The following is a 15,025-nucleotide window of genomic DNA, read 5'->3' as shown; positions in this document are numbered from 1 at the left end:
GCCTAAAAATTTCATATACTTGCATAAGCCTAACATTATTTTTTTGTATCATTTTGTTTCAGCAAATAGTGGTTTTTCTCAATTTTTCCAATATTGATTTTCTCAAGTAATGAATTAGAACAAAATACTTGAGAAAAAGAGGTTTCAACTTTCTACTTCTCCATGTATATACGAAAAAATGTGGGAATCGTCCAAAGAAAGGAACAATTAAATTGATTTCAAAATAAACCGATCACGAAGATATGTAAATCATGCAATGAAGTAACTTTCAGACACAAACTGTAAGAAAAAGTCCTTTACTTTCATGTAAACATTGAATTACGGGAAAGAAAAATACTTTCCAAATAACTACTCTTATATGAACATTGAATTATACAAAAACACTTTTTCCAATTCAGTTTGTGCTCCAAACTTTTGTTATGGAATTGATTGAGATATCATTCACACAGTATTGCCACACAATATCGATATATGAAAGAGGTAACATTTCACTCAAATAGAACACTGTCATCCTCAATTACGGACATGGATGTTTCGGAATAAGACACTTCTTTTATTGTCTCTTCACCACCAATCTGGATAACATTACAAGATGAAGTACCTACTCAATCCATTCATAAAATCACGATCTTACATAATGAATGAGTTAAATATACTCTGGTAATCGATGACAGTACGTAATGACATTCATTCGCTTGTTCCATGTAAACGAAATACTTTTTGTAATATCTGAAAATTTGACATACCTAGATGAGTCCAACATAATTTTTCATTATTATTCTGGTTTAGCAGAGCTCTAGAATTTTTTCGAGATGTTTACATAACAATTATTTGAAAAATATTTTTATTGTTGGTGTGTTACGATACTTCTACGAATGCAGGCACCAAATACGTCTGACGTGATTCACACAAATCATGATACGAGTAGAGTTTCATAATTGAACATTGACTCTTCGCAGAAATTATGAATACATGAAATTTTGAAACTAGTAGAAACTGTCAACTCAATAAATTCATTGAATGATTGCACGTTAGATATTTCTACTACCGAAAACAATTTCGAACAAATATTTAAAAAAAAAAACTTTAACACCAATTCGAAACTATCATTTTACAATTTTCTGCCAGTAATTTTGCCACCGTAGTCATCAAACTATAGCACTGATTCCATTGCAACGACCACTACAGAAGTTAACATAAAGTTTCACTCATCAGGTTCACAGTGATGATCACAATTCAACTATTAAACTGTCATGAATGAAGAAATCTCTGAATCAAACAACTGTGTCCCTACCCATTCATGAATGAAGGGCTTCTTTCTCATACATGGCTCCGCATTATCGTATTTCCAGTAGGTGTATCAATTACCTGAACCAGTCTCCCAGGAGTGTGTGTCTTATGTAATGAAAATAGACATAATTTGGATTACATGGATATTTTGTTACGGATTGAAACTTTGTTGAATATTTTCAATAATTAAGAATCGACCATTTACATTGATAGTCAAATTCGATTGTCTACATAGAGATCTCGTAAGAGAGCATATCGACTGTTTCGTACTTGAAAACGGCTGCCGTCGAATTTCCACAGCTCACAGTTATTTTAAAGACTTCTAAGGCTGCCTCGTGAGAAGTAGTGAAAAAGTGTTGAATTATGAATTAGATTTGGCTATTATTGATTGTTTTAGGGACACAACACGAGCAGTACAGGAAAATCCTTAAGGCGCTCTCAGAGCGGTGCCTGTGCGAAAGTGCCGATTCATATTGGATTTGAATCGCTGGAGATTGAATTTATTTGGAAAAAAGTAATCATAAAGTGTTTCCCACATAAACGCAGTTCTACAAATGAAAGACTTTTCAAACAGTGAAGTTCGTGGTGTACTGAGTCGAATCTCAAAATGATGAGCAGCCACAGTCGTTCTCGTATTTCTTATATGTATCGCTCTCGGTGGAATCAAATGTGCCAAGTCACTTGAACACCTCCCGTTAAAGTATCTATAGAAGAGAGACAAATCTCCAACCTTTCTTCGATGTTTCAGGCTATCAAGGTTGCACATGATGTTCGCGTCTTCAATCAGGCGGATGGATCTTTTCTGGATAGAATCCAGCAACTTCAGGATATCTTTGGAGGCAGAGCTCCATACATGGGAACAATACTCCAAAGAAGGTCTGATCTGAGCTAAAGCAACGAAAGTTGCTTAGGTGTGTACAGTTTTCTGGTTCGGAACAGTGTTTCAAGCTTTTGAGAAGCAGCCTTTGCAATTCCAGCGACATGATTGTGCTCAGACATATTGGTGTCCAACAAACTTATCGAAGCAGAAAGCGGAATTGTCTATCCTGACATTATTATATCCAGTTCGGAGACATTTATCTTCTTGAAGAAAACCGATGCATGGGTTTTTGTGACATTGAATTGAACCTGGTTACTTTCACCTCAATTCGAAATCACTTCTAGATCCTCATTAAGGTATGCAACCTCTTGTTCCCGGTGAAAATGTGCCTCCGTAGCCGATGTCAATGTAGACAAAATTTTTCTATCGTAAAATAATTTCTTCCGAGAATTTGAAATAATCCGGTAATGGGGCAATATGTTGAATAAAAATTGGAATGTTTTAAATATTCTTCTCAGCTGATAGCGAAGAATTTTAAAAAATTTAGGAATTAAAAAAAAACTGTTCTTTTATGCAGTCAGTTATTCTAATTTTCAAAGTGTAGGTACTTTCGGATATAAGTACTTTCAGATGAATAAAATTATTGTTGTAATAGTAATCCGTGTCGAACCTAACGATGAAGAATTTAATTTCGTGGGCGAAAAATCCCTGAGAGTTCATCTCCGGTTACACCTTTTCTAGATAGTAGAAATCAACATTTCAAAATAATAGTTTTCTCATTTATATTATTTCGCTATGGATAATTAACATTATGTATTCAAATACTTGAAATAATCAATGAAATTCTTCCTCACGCTAACATTTTCAATTGCCTTCTCATAAGGATTGAAGTTTCACTCTTTGTAACAAGGTAGGTTCCCATTATTTGATACGACTGGTGTTAATTTCAATATAGGAGTATCGGTTTCACATGGGAGTCGTCGAAGATGCATGAGCTCACGAACAATTGAACAATCCGAAATTCATTTGAATGAATTAAAGAAACAGTTTTCAAAATTGAAAAGAATTCGTCCGGATCCTCAATATTTTTCTTTTCAAAGTCACTCAAATTACATAACTCGAATTTACACTCTCAGGAAGTAGTGAGTGTTACCAGAAATCATCATAAATAGATGATACATTTTTCAAAATATTCCCGATGGGTAATATTTTTCTTTATCTTAGTAACACATTTTAATGTGAATATTCAGTAATTTCATTTCATGTACCACTTTCTCAATTATATAATCATTATCAAGTATATCTAGGAAAATATGATCATCAAATTCCACATTACCTAGTTCGTCCCTCGATTATGTCATTATGCTTAAATGCAAGTCAGTGCATCGCATACCAGAAGCGATGATTAATGGGACTGTCACAGGACATTTTGAAGCGAATTTGTCGCGTAATCGCTTTCATCTCCTGTGGGATTTCGTAGCGTATTCTAATTCTCATTACGTGCCTTATTTGCATCAGAAGCTGTCATCAATTCATATAACGTCTAATGATTATATATTACCTATTTCGGTATGAAATATACTACAATCTTGTTGAGGATGAAAATTCAAGATTTTTGATCCGGAACATAAGAAAACACTGATATCATTATTCACAGACAAAGCCCTCAATTGAAACAAATTATATAATGTCCATGTTCAATTTCAGTGATTGAACCTGAGTTTTATACATGTCGACACTTTGTAGGGTGACAATCAAAATAAATTTCATGGAAGTACTTGTATATCGTCGATAGTAATTCATAGTTGAGAGAAATTCTAAAAATAATTTTTACTCATAACGTCAAACACTATATACTCATTTTCACCACTCTCATGAGCAGATGAAACGCATTGTAGGATTACGACAACAGCGAGCCAGAAAGCAAATTCAGTGGAATAACAATGTGCATGTCATACCTCGAACAATTTTTCAGAAAAAATAAAAGCCACTGTATTTCCTCTTAATAATTTCTGGAAGCAATTTATCGGCAGCATTCAATTGAACAAATTTGGAAACAACTTATTATTGACAAAGTTTTTGTTCCTGATGAAATGTCTCTCATCTTATAGTAAAAAAATTTCTAATCAATTTTGTAGGCTAAACCTGTCCTCCAAAGTAGGGATTTTCCGTGATGGGCAAGACAGAAAGAAGACTAATTTGTCAATATTTGTTAATTGTCGCTCCTCGAGCGACAGTGTCAATTTGGCTTTCATTAACAAAGATCAACAAGTAATTTCGTTTAGTATGTCACCTATATTTATGAAGATTTACTCAGTAAACTCTTACGTTATATTTTGCCCAGAAAATTTTTGTTCGTGGAACTGTTGCTACGTATCATTATTTTTCAGAAAATAATTTCATCAAATACTGAAGCGTTGCCTAAAGATCCATATTATCGTCATTTTTTTATTAGACATCGAAGACCTGCTAGTCAAGACAAGAAATGCAATATATTGTTTCACTCTTCTCGTCTTTTTTTTTCGAACAAAATTCTGCATACTTCGTATATAATTTAAATTTTGCATTTTAAATCAATACCTAACTCAGGAATATGTACACGCCTCAATATATTTCGGTGCTTCTTAAGGCCCAAATTAAATCGTCTCTGGAATATTACCCATATACATAGGTGAGCAATGGAGCTTTTGCGTTCCATTCCTTCCCAGATGTTGATAATCGCGTAAAAAATCAAAAAGAGAAGGGCAAGCAGTATATACACTATCTTTATAATATACCCACCTTCCTATAACAGCTTTCTGGATCCGCTCTATCATATACAGGGTGTTCATTGAACATGCGGCAAAAATTGAGGGACTATTCCTTGGATTATTCTTATGATATTTTGTTCTTTAATGATTTTTGATAGGGCGCTTTGTTTCGAAGATAAGGGGCGAAAAAAATTTCGACAGTAACAATTTTGGTAATTTTAAAATTGTTAACGTAGCCGACAAAAAAGTATGGCGTACTATACTGAGCCTACCAATTAATTGAAAATCTAACAGTTCCGTTGGTACCTATCAACAACATTCCGATTACTACAAACGGCTGCAGACATTCAATTTGAATAGTATATCTCGTAAGTGATCCTGGTGTTTCTGAAAGAGTTCGGTAGTCAATGAGAAGGAGATTGGATTCTTGCATCCGAGCGGCGGGAAGTCATTTTCAACAGTTCTTGTAGATTAAGAAACATTACATGTAATTTTGTGTAATGGATGTTTATTGTCGAAATTCTTTTTCGCCCCGTATCTTCGAAACCAAGCGCCCCATCAAAATAGTATAGTCCAAAGAATGGTTGCTGAAATTTTTGCCGCATGTTTAATGAACACCCTGTACATCGAGCTCACTTCTTGATGCTGCTTGATTCTAAGTATACAAAAAAAACAACCGCCTAATTAGTAACTGAAATATCACAAAAGTTGATACTGTCACATAAAGTGTCTAATTTGAAAAAGAACGATGAACTACAGCTGCCTGCTGTTCTTTCGATCAACTCAATACACTTCGAACATTTTGAAAACATTTTCACTTGTAGTGTATATATATATTATCAGTGAAAATATATCAGTAAATTTAATGGTATAACACTCATTGTGCACAATACACAGATCTAGAAGTGTTCAAAACTCTATATTTCAGAACGAAATACTCAGGAACAACAAACCAAAGCCCATTAAGAAAGCGTTAATGATTCAATACCTGAGAGAGCTGTTTCGACACGCTAAGACATCAGTGATGTATCGCTTAACCATTGTTGAACTCAATTTCCTTCAAAATGCAAACGTGAGAAAATAAAGCTCCCATTTCAAAGACGTCATCTATGAAATTGACAGAAAACTAAATTCAGGAATATCAAAGATAAACGACGAATAATCTCCTTCGGTAGTCGATCAAAAAGCTTCACTCTGCAACGGACCGCCTTTGGAAGCTTCGCTTGTGGTTTGAGTTTTTGTTAATCATAATCAAATTATAACAGTTTATTTGAATTTTACTGCTAATGTAACACTTTCGACGTATTTCTACTTATTTTCCATGAAATTTTTCTGCATTGCTGGTGAAATATTTTCGACAGTTCATTGGATATTTTGGCAACAGAAAATTAGTATACATGAATTTATCTTGACTATTCAGAAAAGAAGATCGTGGAACTCAATTTCTCGTAATCTACAGCTGAACTATTTTTACATACTTATTTGAATATTCCTTATTGAGGTTTAGAGAGAGGCTAACTCATATTTCAATATTGCCCTTTAGGAGTAAATGTCAACATTGAATTAAAAACGGAATAAGCTCATATAAAACTCCAATAATAATTTTCAGTCGTACCAGTAATTGAAATGCCCGCCTAAAACCCATGAAAAGGTGGCTTTTGACGCTATAGAAAGAGATATACCGGTTATGTTAATACTGATATATGAAAAATGTAAAACTTGTTTTATTGAAAGTTACTTTTATCATGAAAATTAATTCACACTGATAAAAAGGTGTTACCTTTATCTGAAAACTTCGTAAGCATTAAGTAATTTGTATATAAGTGACTTAAATGTTTGCGGTGCATAGAACTATCATAGTTCTATTCAGAAGTAAACACTGAAGTCATCAGAAATTTAATTTGGAATATATTGACTTCCTGATATATTTTCGAGCAAAACTTTGGTGATGTAACCATTGTTACGGAGATTTTCAATGTTGAAATCTATGATATCAGAATGACAGAATAGAGAAACATATAAAGGACGAGAAAGTTACAAAGGACGAACAAAAAGAGAGATGAATTCGTACCCAAATTCAAAGCTCAACACGTATACAAGGGCAGGGAATCTATCTAATCTACTCATCAGTATATTTGTTTAATGTCCATCAATGAAATTTTATATGATGTCTATGTCATTCATGAATTGTGAATGATACCGATAAAATTTATCTTTCCGAATGAAATAGTAGTTTCCAAAATGTCACACAATACTATATTCATTTAAATTGAAAAAGTTTATTCCACTCTTGTGATTACTACTTGATGAAAATGCATAATGTATTCAAGTAACCGTATATTGTGAGATTATTATTGAACAGTGTTACTTGATTTTGGCTACAATTCTATTGATTTATTTTCTCTAGTGAATCTCATTTCTAAAACACCAAATGATCCTTTGAGCTAGCATTTTCGAAACTTTCAATAGGGAGCCCCAGGAACAAGATTAGGTGAATGCGAGGTTTAACAGTTCTCGATTATATTGAGCTGTTTGTTGAAAAGTCAGGTTAGGGTGTTTATAAAAATATCACAGTGTTGTTGGAAGGTGGTTGATAATATTAATTGTTGAATAATACTAGTTTCGACTTCCACTGTCAAAATCTATGAAGAAACAAATAAAATTCACCCCGTATCGTCGAAACAAAGCACCCTATCAAAAATTATCAAAGGACAAAATATCGTTGAATTAGTCCAAGAGATAGTCCTATATTTTTTAGCCGCATGTTTAATAAACACCCTGTAGAATATAGTTCCCGAATTTATGATAATATGTACCTTCTGAACACAAGATATTTTGTTCTTCGTACGACTCCTCTTCTAGAAATCTCTCGTCGAAACTGAAATTCAAGCAAGTATTTTCATCATATTCGTCATCGTCCAGCAATGTGAAAAGTTCTCCATCACTATCAATTACATTACTATCACTATTTACATGATTATTATTGGGAGTATTGTAGTCCCTGACACTTTCTTTAACGTAACTGTGTTTTTTGTTCGATGAAACTTTATCGTGCGAGAAGTATGTTTTGAAAATTTCATGGAGATCAACTGATGCCGTTTGCTTTCGTCCCATGATGGTAACTAGCCATCAGCAAAAACTACAAATATTTTTTATGGTGCCAGTGTAAAACCACATAAGGCACTGGCGTCCAATTATCTCAGAAAAGGGTTCGCAAGTAATATTAAATTCAGTTAAGAAAGTATGGCACTTTTAAGTTGATAAGTAATAAAGAGAATTCGAACGAAATATTTGTTTAAATGGAGTTGACAATTGTTAGGAGTACTGAATCTCAATAAAAAAGTTTCAACAACAGAAATCTATGAGGATAATATTAGAAAAAAATTTATGAATTATCAAAAATACTGAAAATATCAAGATCAAAAAATCTAAATAATTAATGGAAAATATTAATAATATCGATAAAATGTGACGAAATAAACAATGATTACAAAAAACGCTGATTTGCATGTATCTCACTTTGCGCTGTAGAAAAAATACATTTATCATCAGTTGAGGATTGAGGCCAGATATCACTGTTACGACCTATCATTGATCCCATCTATGGTACTAGACTGGAATGAGAATGTATTATTCTACTAATCTACTCTCATACAATGAGCTTGAATAGAAAAAGATGATGGCCTCCTTCCTCAGGGAACTTCATCTATGAATGGACGAAAGACTCAACTCGCGAATATCGATAATGAACGATGCTCCTAAAGGCAATAAAGTTTCGAATATCGAATCTTGTCAAAGCTTGCCTCTGCAAAGGACCGACTTTGGCAGCCTCTTTTTTGTGAAGAAAGATGTTCTCGTCTTTTCCTACCTAAGCTTATCCTCTAAGGACTATTAGGTCTGGAAATGTACTTGTAATTCAGTCAAGCACCAATGATGGGATCTATAACATACATATAACATTCATCTTCTCATTTGTAATCTTAAGATGAATATGTTCAGTTTTGTTACACATCAAAATCGACTGATACTCCTATTAATTTCATACACTGTTTTGTTTTTTTTTGTCCACATTTGGCCAATTGGGCAAATTGTTTCTTCAAATATCAACCAGTTGAAATGTCCACGTACAACTTTTCATTTGATTCCAGAGCTACATGATGGATGATGCATGTTCATTTCCTTTTCGGATTGTACCTAGTTTCATCGCCTTTTTCTGAAATACAGGTGATTATGTCCCAACAAAATCAACTCCTACATCGATATCCTTCAACTTTGATAAGTTTGCTGGGGGTTGAAATGGACAACATTATGTCTTGATACAATCATGTCGCTGGAATTGCAAAGGCTGCTTCTTAAAAGCTTGGAACACTGTTCCGAACCAGAAAACTGAACACACCTCAACAACTTTTGATGCTTTATAAAACTCAGATCAGACCTTCTTTGAAGTATTGTTCTCATGTTTGGATCTCTGCGCCCAAACATACCCTGATGTTGCTGGATTCCATCCAGAAAAGAGCCATCTGCCTAATTGGAGACGCGAACATAACTTGCATCCTTGATAGTCTGGATCATCGAAGAAAGGTTGGAGATTTGTCTTTCTTCTATATAGATACTTTCACAGGCACCGCTCTATGAGCGCCTCAACGATTTTCCTGTAGTGCTTGTGTTGAAAAAAAAACTTTCCATTATATTCAGTTTTGAACACCCGATTCTGCACTATCCTTCTAAACTGCTGTGGAAGCATACTAGACTCATAACCTGTTACGAACTATATTCAGAGTTGAGAAGTTTTTCAGTGAGAAACTGATGCATTTTATTGAAATTAAAACACAAGTAACATAATCAATCAATAACAATGTTGGTCATATTCATATATACATTACTAAATTTGTAGGGAGTCACAAAGTAAATCATTCAAAAATATCTTTGAGATTAAATTTCCTCAACGACTAGTATTGAAACATCCTGTACACCGGTACAAACCGTCTTGATATAAATCTGAGCAAATTGTCGCGAAACGGGTAGACAACCTCTTATTACAAATACCACCGTAGAGCATCATCAGCCGAACAAAAACAATGAGGCATTGTAAGGCAGCGCTTTTTAATTCGAGCCACCGTAACGGCGAGGACTCTGCAGCAGCATCGAGCGGGCGGCTAATAAAGCGCAATGAATCAGTAAAACATCCGCCGAATCAAAGGCAGCAGTGTTAAATCTGTTCATTGGGCACGAGCGCCAAGTATGGGTCACACGCCGTTGCCTTTTGGCATCGCCAGGTCCTCTTCGAGAAGCGTGGAGACCACACACACTACTGAAGAAAAATCTCGACGACAGACGTTCATCTCGCCGGAGAGGTGCGAAATTAGAGTCGGATGGTGTCAAGGTGTGATTAATTCGTAGGAGGCTATGGAACGGTGCATGTGTGTGTTAGACCGCACGTTGAAAGCCGATTTTCCATGGGTACTTACTTCGTGCCACTGAAATACAGGATGAATAATTTTTTTATACTCATGCAATTAATTAGGTCCACGGATTTATCTATGGACAGATTTATTTTAATTCAAAAACGCAAAGCCTTCCATTTTTTATTGAAGTGGACCACTGTTTTGAATTTGTTGTTCCTCACGTTTATCCCCGAGCGGGGATGAGAATAATCACCCCAGAATATAATTAAATAAGTTTTCATGGCCGAAGTCATGGTTGGACAGAATACATATAATACGGCTGGTACGACGTGGTATATTTAAACTTGCAGTACCATTCGACCACAGCCTATCAGCCCGGATTCTGTTTTCTCTAATGGTGATTCCGGTCATGAAGGCTTCTTGTGATTCTACAACTTTCATTCGACGACTGCCTATATGCCCAGATTATGTACTTTTACCCCAAAATACTTTAATGGCATTATTAAAAGACAAATAAGATACCTTTACGAAAGTCTTAGAAATTTCAAGATCCGCCAATAGTTTTATGGAAAACTTAAACTTGAATTTGTTCATAACTCAGTTGTATAATTCTTCAAACTGATAACCACTCGAGACAATACGATAATGAAAATTTTATTTGAAATCCGAAGCATTGCCGGAATGATAAGAAAACACTTCTTCGAGCAATCTTCTAAATATGTTTGTCCCAAAAATTTCACTTCTCAAATATCCACACAAAAAGTGAAGGTGCGACAAATCTGGTAACCGCGGTAGTCTTTCCATGCTGTCTATTCTACCACTGCCGTCGAAAATATAGGTCGAAATAAATAGTATAATGAAGGTGAAATTGGAAAGTAACATCTTTATAAGAGAGGTTAGTTTGTGGGAGAAACCCCAATGGCTTTTAATATCTCTAATATCATATAGTATTTGGAAAAAAATTACAAAATAATCAAAAACATCATTGAAAACTCTTCATAAAGAAATATAAATAAAAGTTTCAAGTTCAGCTACCAAGCGAAGTACATGAATATGGCAAGTAGGATCTTGACGAAACGTTGTGATAATGTCAAATACGAACGATTGTACACCCGAGATGAAATTTCAGCATGAAATACGATCCGTGGAGGGCTACGTCATAATATTGATATAAAATGTTATTACCAATCGTAACTCTTAGTTTTCACGTATATTTTTTTAAGTTTTTTGTGAAAACACTTGTATCAGCGCCTATTCGTATAACTTTGAAAGAAACTTTGGAAGGAAGTTTGTTTTGTTGTTCAGTTACCTAAGTCAATAATAACCTAAGTCAATAATTTTCATGGTATGATAATTGTTTTTATCAGAATAGAATCTTTGTGCGCTTTGAATTATATAATATGCAAATTCTTTTGGTTTCTGTGGTAACGGTAAAATCATTCGAATATTTTTATCACAAATTAATTTTCCAAAATATTTGGGAACGAAACCATGGAAGCTCTTCAAATGATATATCCCGTAATTAATTTCTCATATTATTTTGTAGAAAGAAGCAATGTATATGTGGTATCTGCCTTGGAAACTATTGGTTAACGTTTTCAATTTCAGTACCTAGCTTTGGAGGAATCTTTGATAGCTGAAATCCTCCTTTGATAATAAAAATTGTAGAACTCAAAGTTATCGTCGAAATTGTTTCAGATTGAGTTTGCTACCATTTCTTATATTCTTATAAAATTCTTTGAAAAATTAATCTACAAAATTATTGATAGGCTTACATTCATCTAAAGCAAAAAAGTTTGATTCAAAAATATTAATTATTATATGGTAACAAAAGATAGTATGCCAAAAACTTCATAGTCCAATACCACTTCTGAATCATCAAAAGACTCTGAGCTAGAAAATTGTATTGTAATTTCAAATGCCTCTATATATAAGGCAATCCAGAAGTATAAATAAATGATTATTTTTCATACATGTTGCAAATGTCAAGGCGCGTATCCGTTTGTAACAAATAACCTGTAACGTAACAACAACTAGGTTACGTTGCGGAAAGTGGCGACGAAATACTGTAAAATTTCGTTCGTAACAATTGCCTTTTGCTTGTTTCGACATAATTGATACGGCCAAAGTCAAAATGAATCTCCAAGCAAATCGTGACACATCGCAACTAGCTGAACATGTTTGGTGTTACGTTACGAGTAGTTCGTTACAAATTTATACGCGCCTCTACCTCTGTGTTTATTATTATTCAAGGTTGGGATGACGTGAAATTGAGATAAATACTAAAACATCTCAATTACTATATTGAAATATTGTCTGTAAGTGTTACCTGCATAGTGTTTAGTGGAAAAAAGGACTCAGCAACTGAATATTAGTTTCAGTACAATGAATGTGCCATAAAGAAAAATATTTCATTTACCAGGACAACAAGGAAGCAATACTCCCACAATTTATGCATTAACCTTAATTTCCACGAGGAATAGGGAACCCGGAAAATGCCCTCGTTCTTGTCGGCAGGAGGAGCTTATGTCTGAAGATGAGACAATCTGCCGGATTCTCGGGAAAGAGATTGATATTGTAATCTGCTTAGTAAAAATTGCCCGACCCGGAGTGTGTACATATTATCATACTATTACGACACGTCAACGGATGATATATGGTCCAACTACCGAGCAGTCGACCAGAAAAATAATGATATCCATTGTCGTGCGCATTGAAAAGAAACTGGGGAATATTTTTATATTGAGCGGTAGTATTTGTTTTCAAAGCAATATTGTGAAAAGAGAGCTGTTATCTATCAATTTACCAGTTACTTAAAAATTATTTCTCTAATTTACAACTTACACTTACCATAATACCATAATATGGAATGAAGTTATCAACGTTAAAATTGATAACCAAAATATATGAGTTGATGAAATGATGAAACATTGAAATTATTGAAAAAAAGGTTTTTTGTGACTTTTAAAACGATAGAAACGGTTTCTCTGTTTCTTAAGATTTTGTTCTGTAGTTGAAAAAGTAGAGAACAAAAGAGATATATATTGAAGACAAATTGAATCATCTGTAAGGAAAACTTCATGAACGAAAAATACTGTTATACTTCTTTATTTTCATTTGCCCAGTATTATTAAATTTATGCTCTCTAGTGATATTTGGAGTTGCCAATTCGCCTATTCCTTTACCCATTTTTTTCAGATATTCAAAAAGTCTCCATACTCGTAATCAATACTGATGAAGTTCATTTATGTAACCTTTCGCATTTCTCTCTTTTATTTACTAGTTGAAACTGATTGAAAAGAAACTAAAAAGCCGACTACTCAAAGTATTGGCCTCGAAAGTTGAAGTTGAAGCCTGACTTTTTTCAATTGATACTGTACTTATTTTCTGTATTTCTTTTTCAGATAAGGTTACTCATTGATTATTTCTAAAGGACGTTTGGTTCCAAGTCGGCAATTCAATAGTGATCTAGGCATTTCATTGATTCACGATTTCAATTTTAGAAAAATGTGACTGAGGTTGAAAAATTGATGTAGTCTGGATTAGGAAAGTTATTTTTTTGAAATTGGGCAACCAAATTGGCAGTGAACCAAAAAATTGATGATATCTAGGAATGGCTGAATAAACGAGCATTCCAAATTCAAATGGTCACCAATTGAAAACAATTACTTCAACGTTATTTAGGACAATTTGCAAAACATCTATGATTTGCTAACAGATATTTTTGAAAAACGATTTGAAGACAGGTGGATCAGATTACAAAGAATGTGGACGAAGATCAATGAAAAGGTGAGAGAAAGAAAAACTCGGTAGATTTATGAAACAACTCATTTTTTATGAATACACTGACCTGTTACTAGATGAAAATCAGTAACACTATTATCCATGATAGCAATAAATTTAGCAATTTTCACAAATAAAAGTTATAGTCTAATTAGCGTTCCGGTATATACTACCGAATAGTTAACTGATGTATTCTTATGCATATTTCAATGAACAATTATTATCCAAAGTGAAAATTATTCCTATTATCAACGGCATCTACGTCTATGCAGTGCAAAGCATCAACTCACGTATATGCAGAACTAACTTTGAATTTTGTTACGAGTTATTGCCACTGGAAATAGTACTTGTATTCATATAAATGTGCATTTACTATTGGGAAATACATATATTGTGATTGATGTCTATGCAATTATATTCAACTAACTCAGAAAGAAATAACACCTAGTTCATCATTATAATTTCGTTGATTGATTTTGAATTTAACTCAGATTTTTATATATGTATTATCCAGTATACATGTTTGAAAAACAATAACAGTCACAATTATTTTATTATCTTTTACCATACACGAGTTATAATGATGAAAATATTTTTCTTATTCTGTGAAGGGTAATATTCTTGTTGCATATAGTTTAAAGCGTTAAAAATGTGTTTTTCAAACCACTGGTGTTATCTAGCGGTTGCTTGCAGAAGCACCTTTTACGGAAAGGAATGGGTAAGGAATCTTTCTGCTCTGTAAATTTAAATCGATACTTTTCTTGGGCATCCGGGACATTGATCACACTACGTTTTATAGTAATGAATTTTATAGTAAGTTATTCAGTAGCGATAGTATCCAGTATGATAAATAGGAAATGGAGATATCCGACTTCATAGTAACTTTGAAAAACAGAGAAAAATATTCAATTGTTTCCATCCCTATTGCCAGGAATACCAACTTCTGAGAGAGGTAGCAGCACTATTACAGCATGAAA

General features: G+C 33.8%; 1 protein-coding gene across 8 annotated transcripts in view; it reads right to left on the bottom strand.

Moving 5' to 3' along the window:
* Positions 1 to 15,025, bottom strand: part of sv (paired box protein shaven) — a 288,001-nt gene that overhangs the window by 159,587 nt on the left and 113,389 nt on the right. For 6 of the 8 annotated variants that reach the window (XM_074171805.1, XM_074171808.1, XM_074171806.1 and 3 more), the window contains exon 1: positions 7,677 to 7,981. The exons of the other annotated variants lie outside the window; for them this stretch is intronic. In XM_074171805.1, the coding sequence (XP_074027906.1) occupies positions 7,677 to 7,974 (298 nt within the window). In that variant the 5' untranslated portion in view covers positions 7,975 to 7,981. Of the gene's footprint in view, positions 1 to 7,676; positions 7,982 to 15,025 lie in introns of those variants that run through there. 8 annotated transcript variants of the gene reach the window in all.

This window comes from Leptinotarsa decemlineata, unplaced genomic scaffold, assembly GCF_025532065.1.
Source record: "Leptinotarsa decemlineata unplaced genomic scaffold, Ldec_3_MD MMD2_tig00000035_RagTag_RagTag, whole genome shotgun sequence".
NCBI lineage: Eukaryota > Metazoa > Arthropoda > Insecta > Coleoptera > Chrysomelidae > Leptinotarsa > Leptinotarsa decemlineata.
Note: the sequence above shows the minus strand (reverse complement) of the source record. Positions and strands in the feature narration are given on the sequence as shown.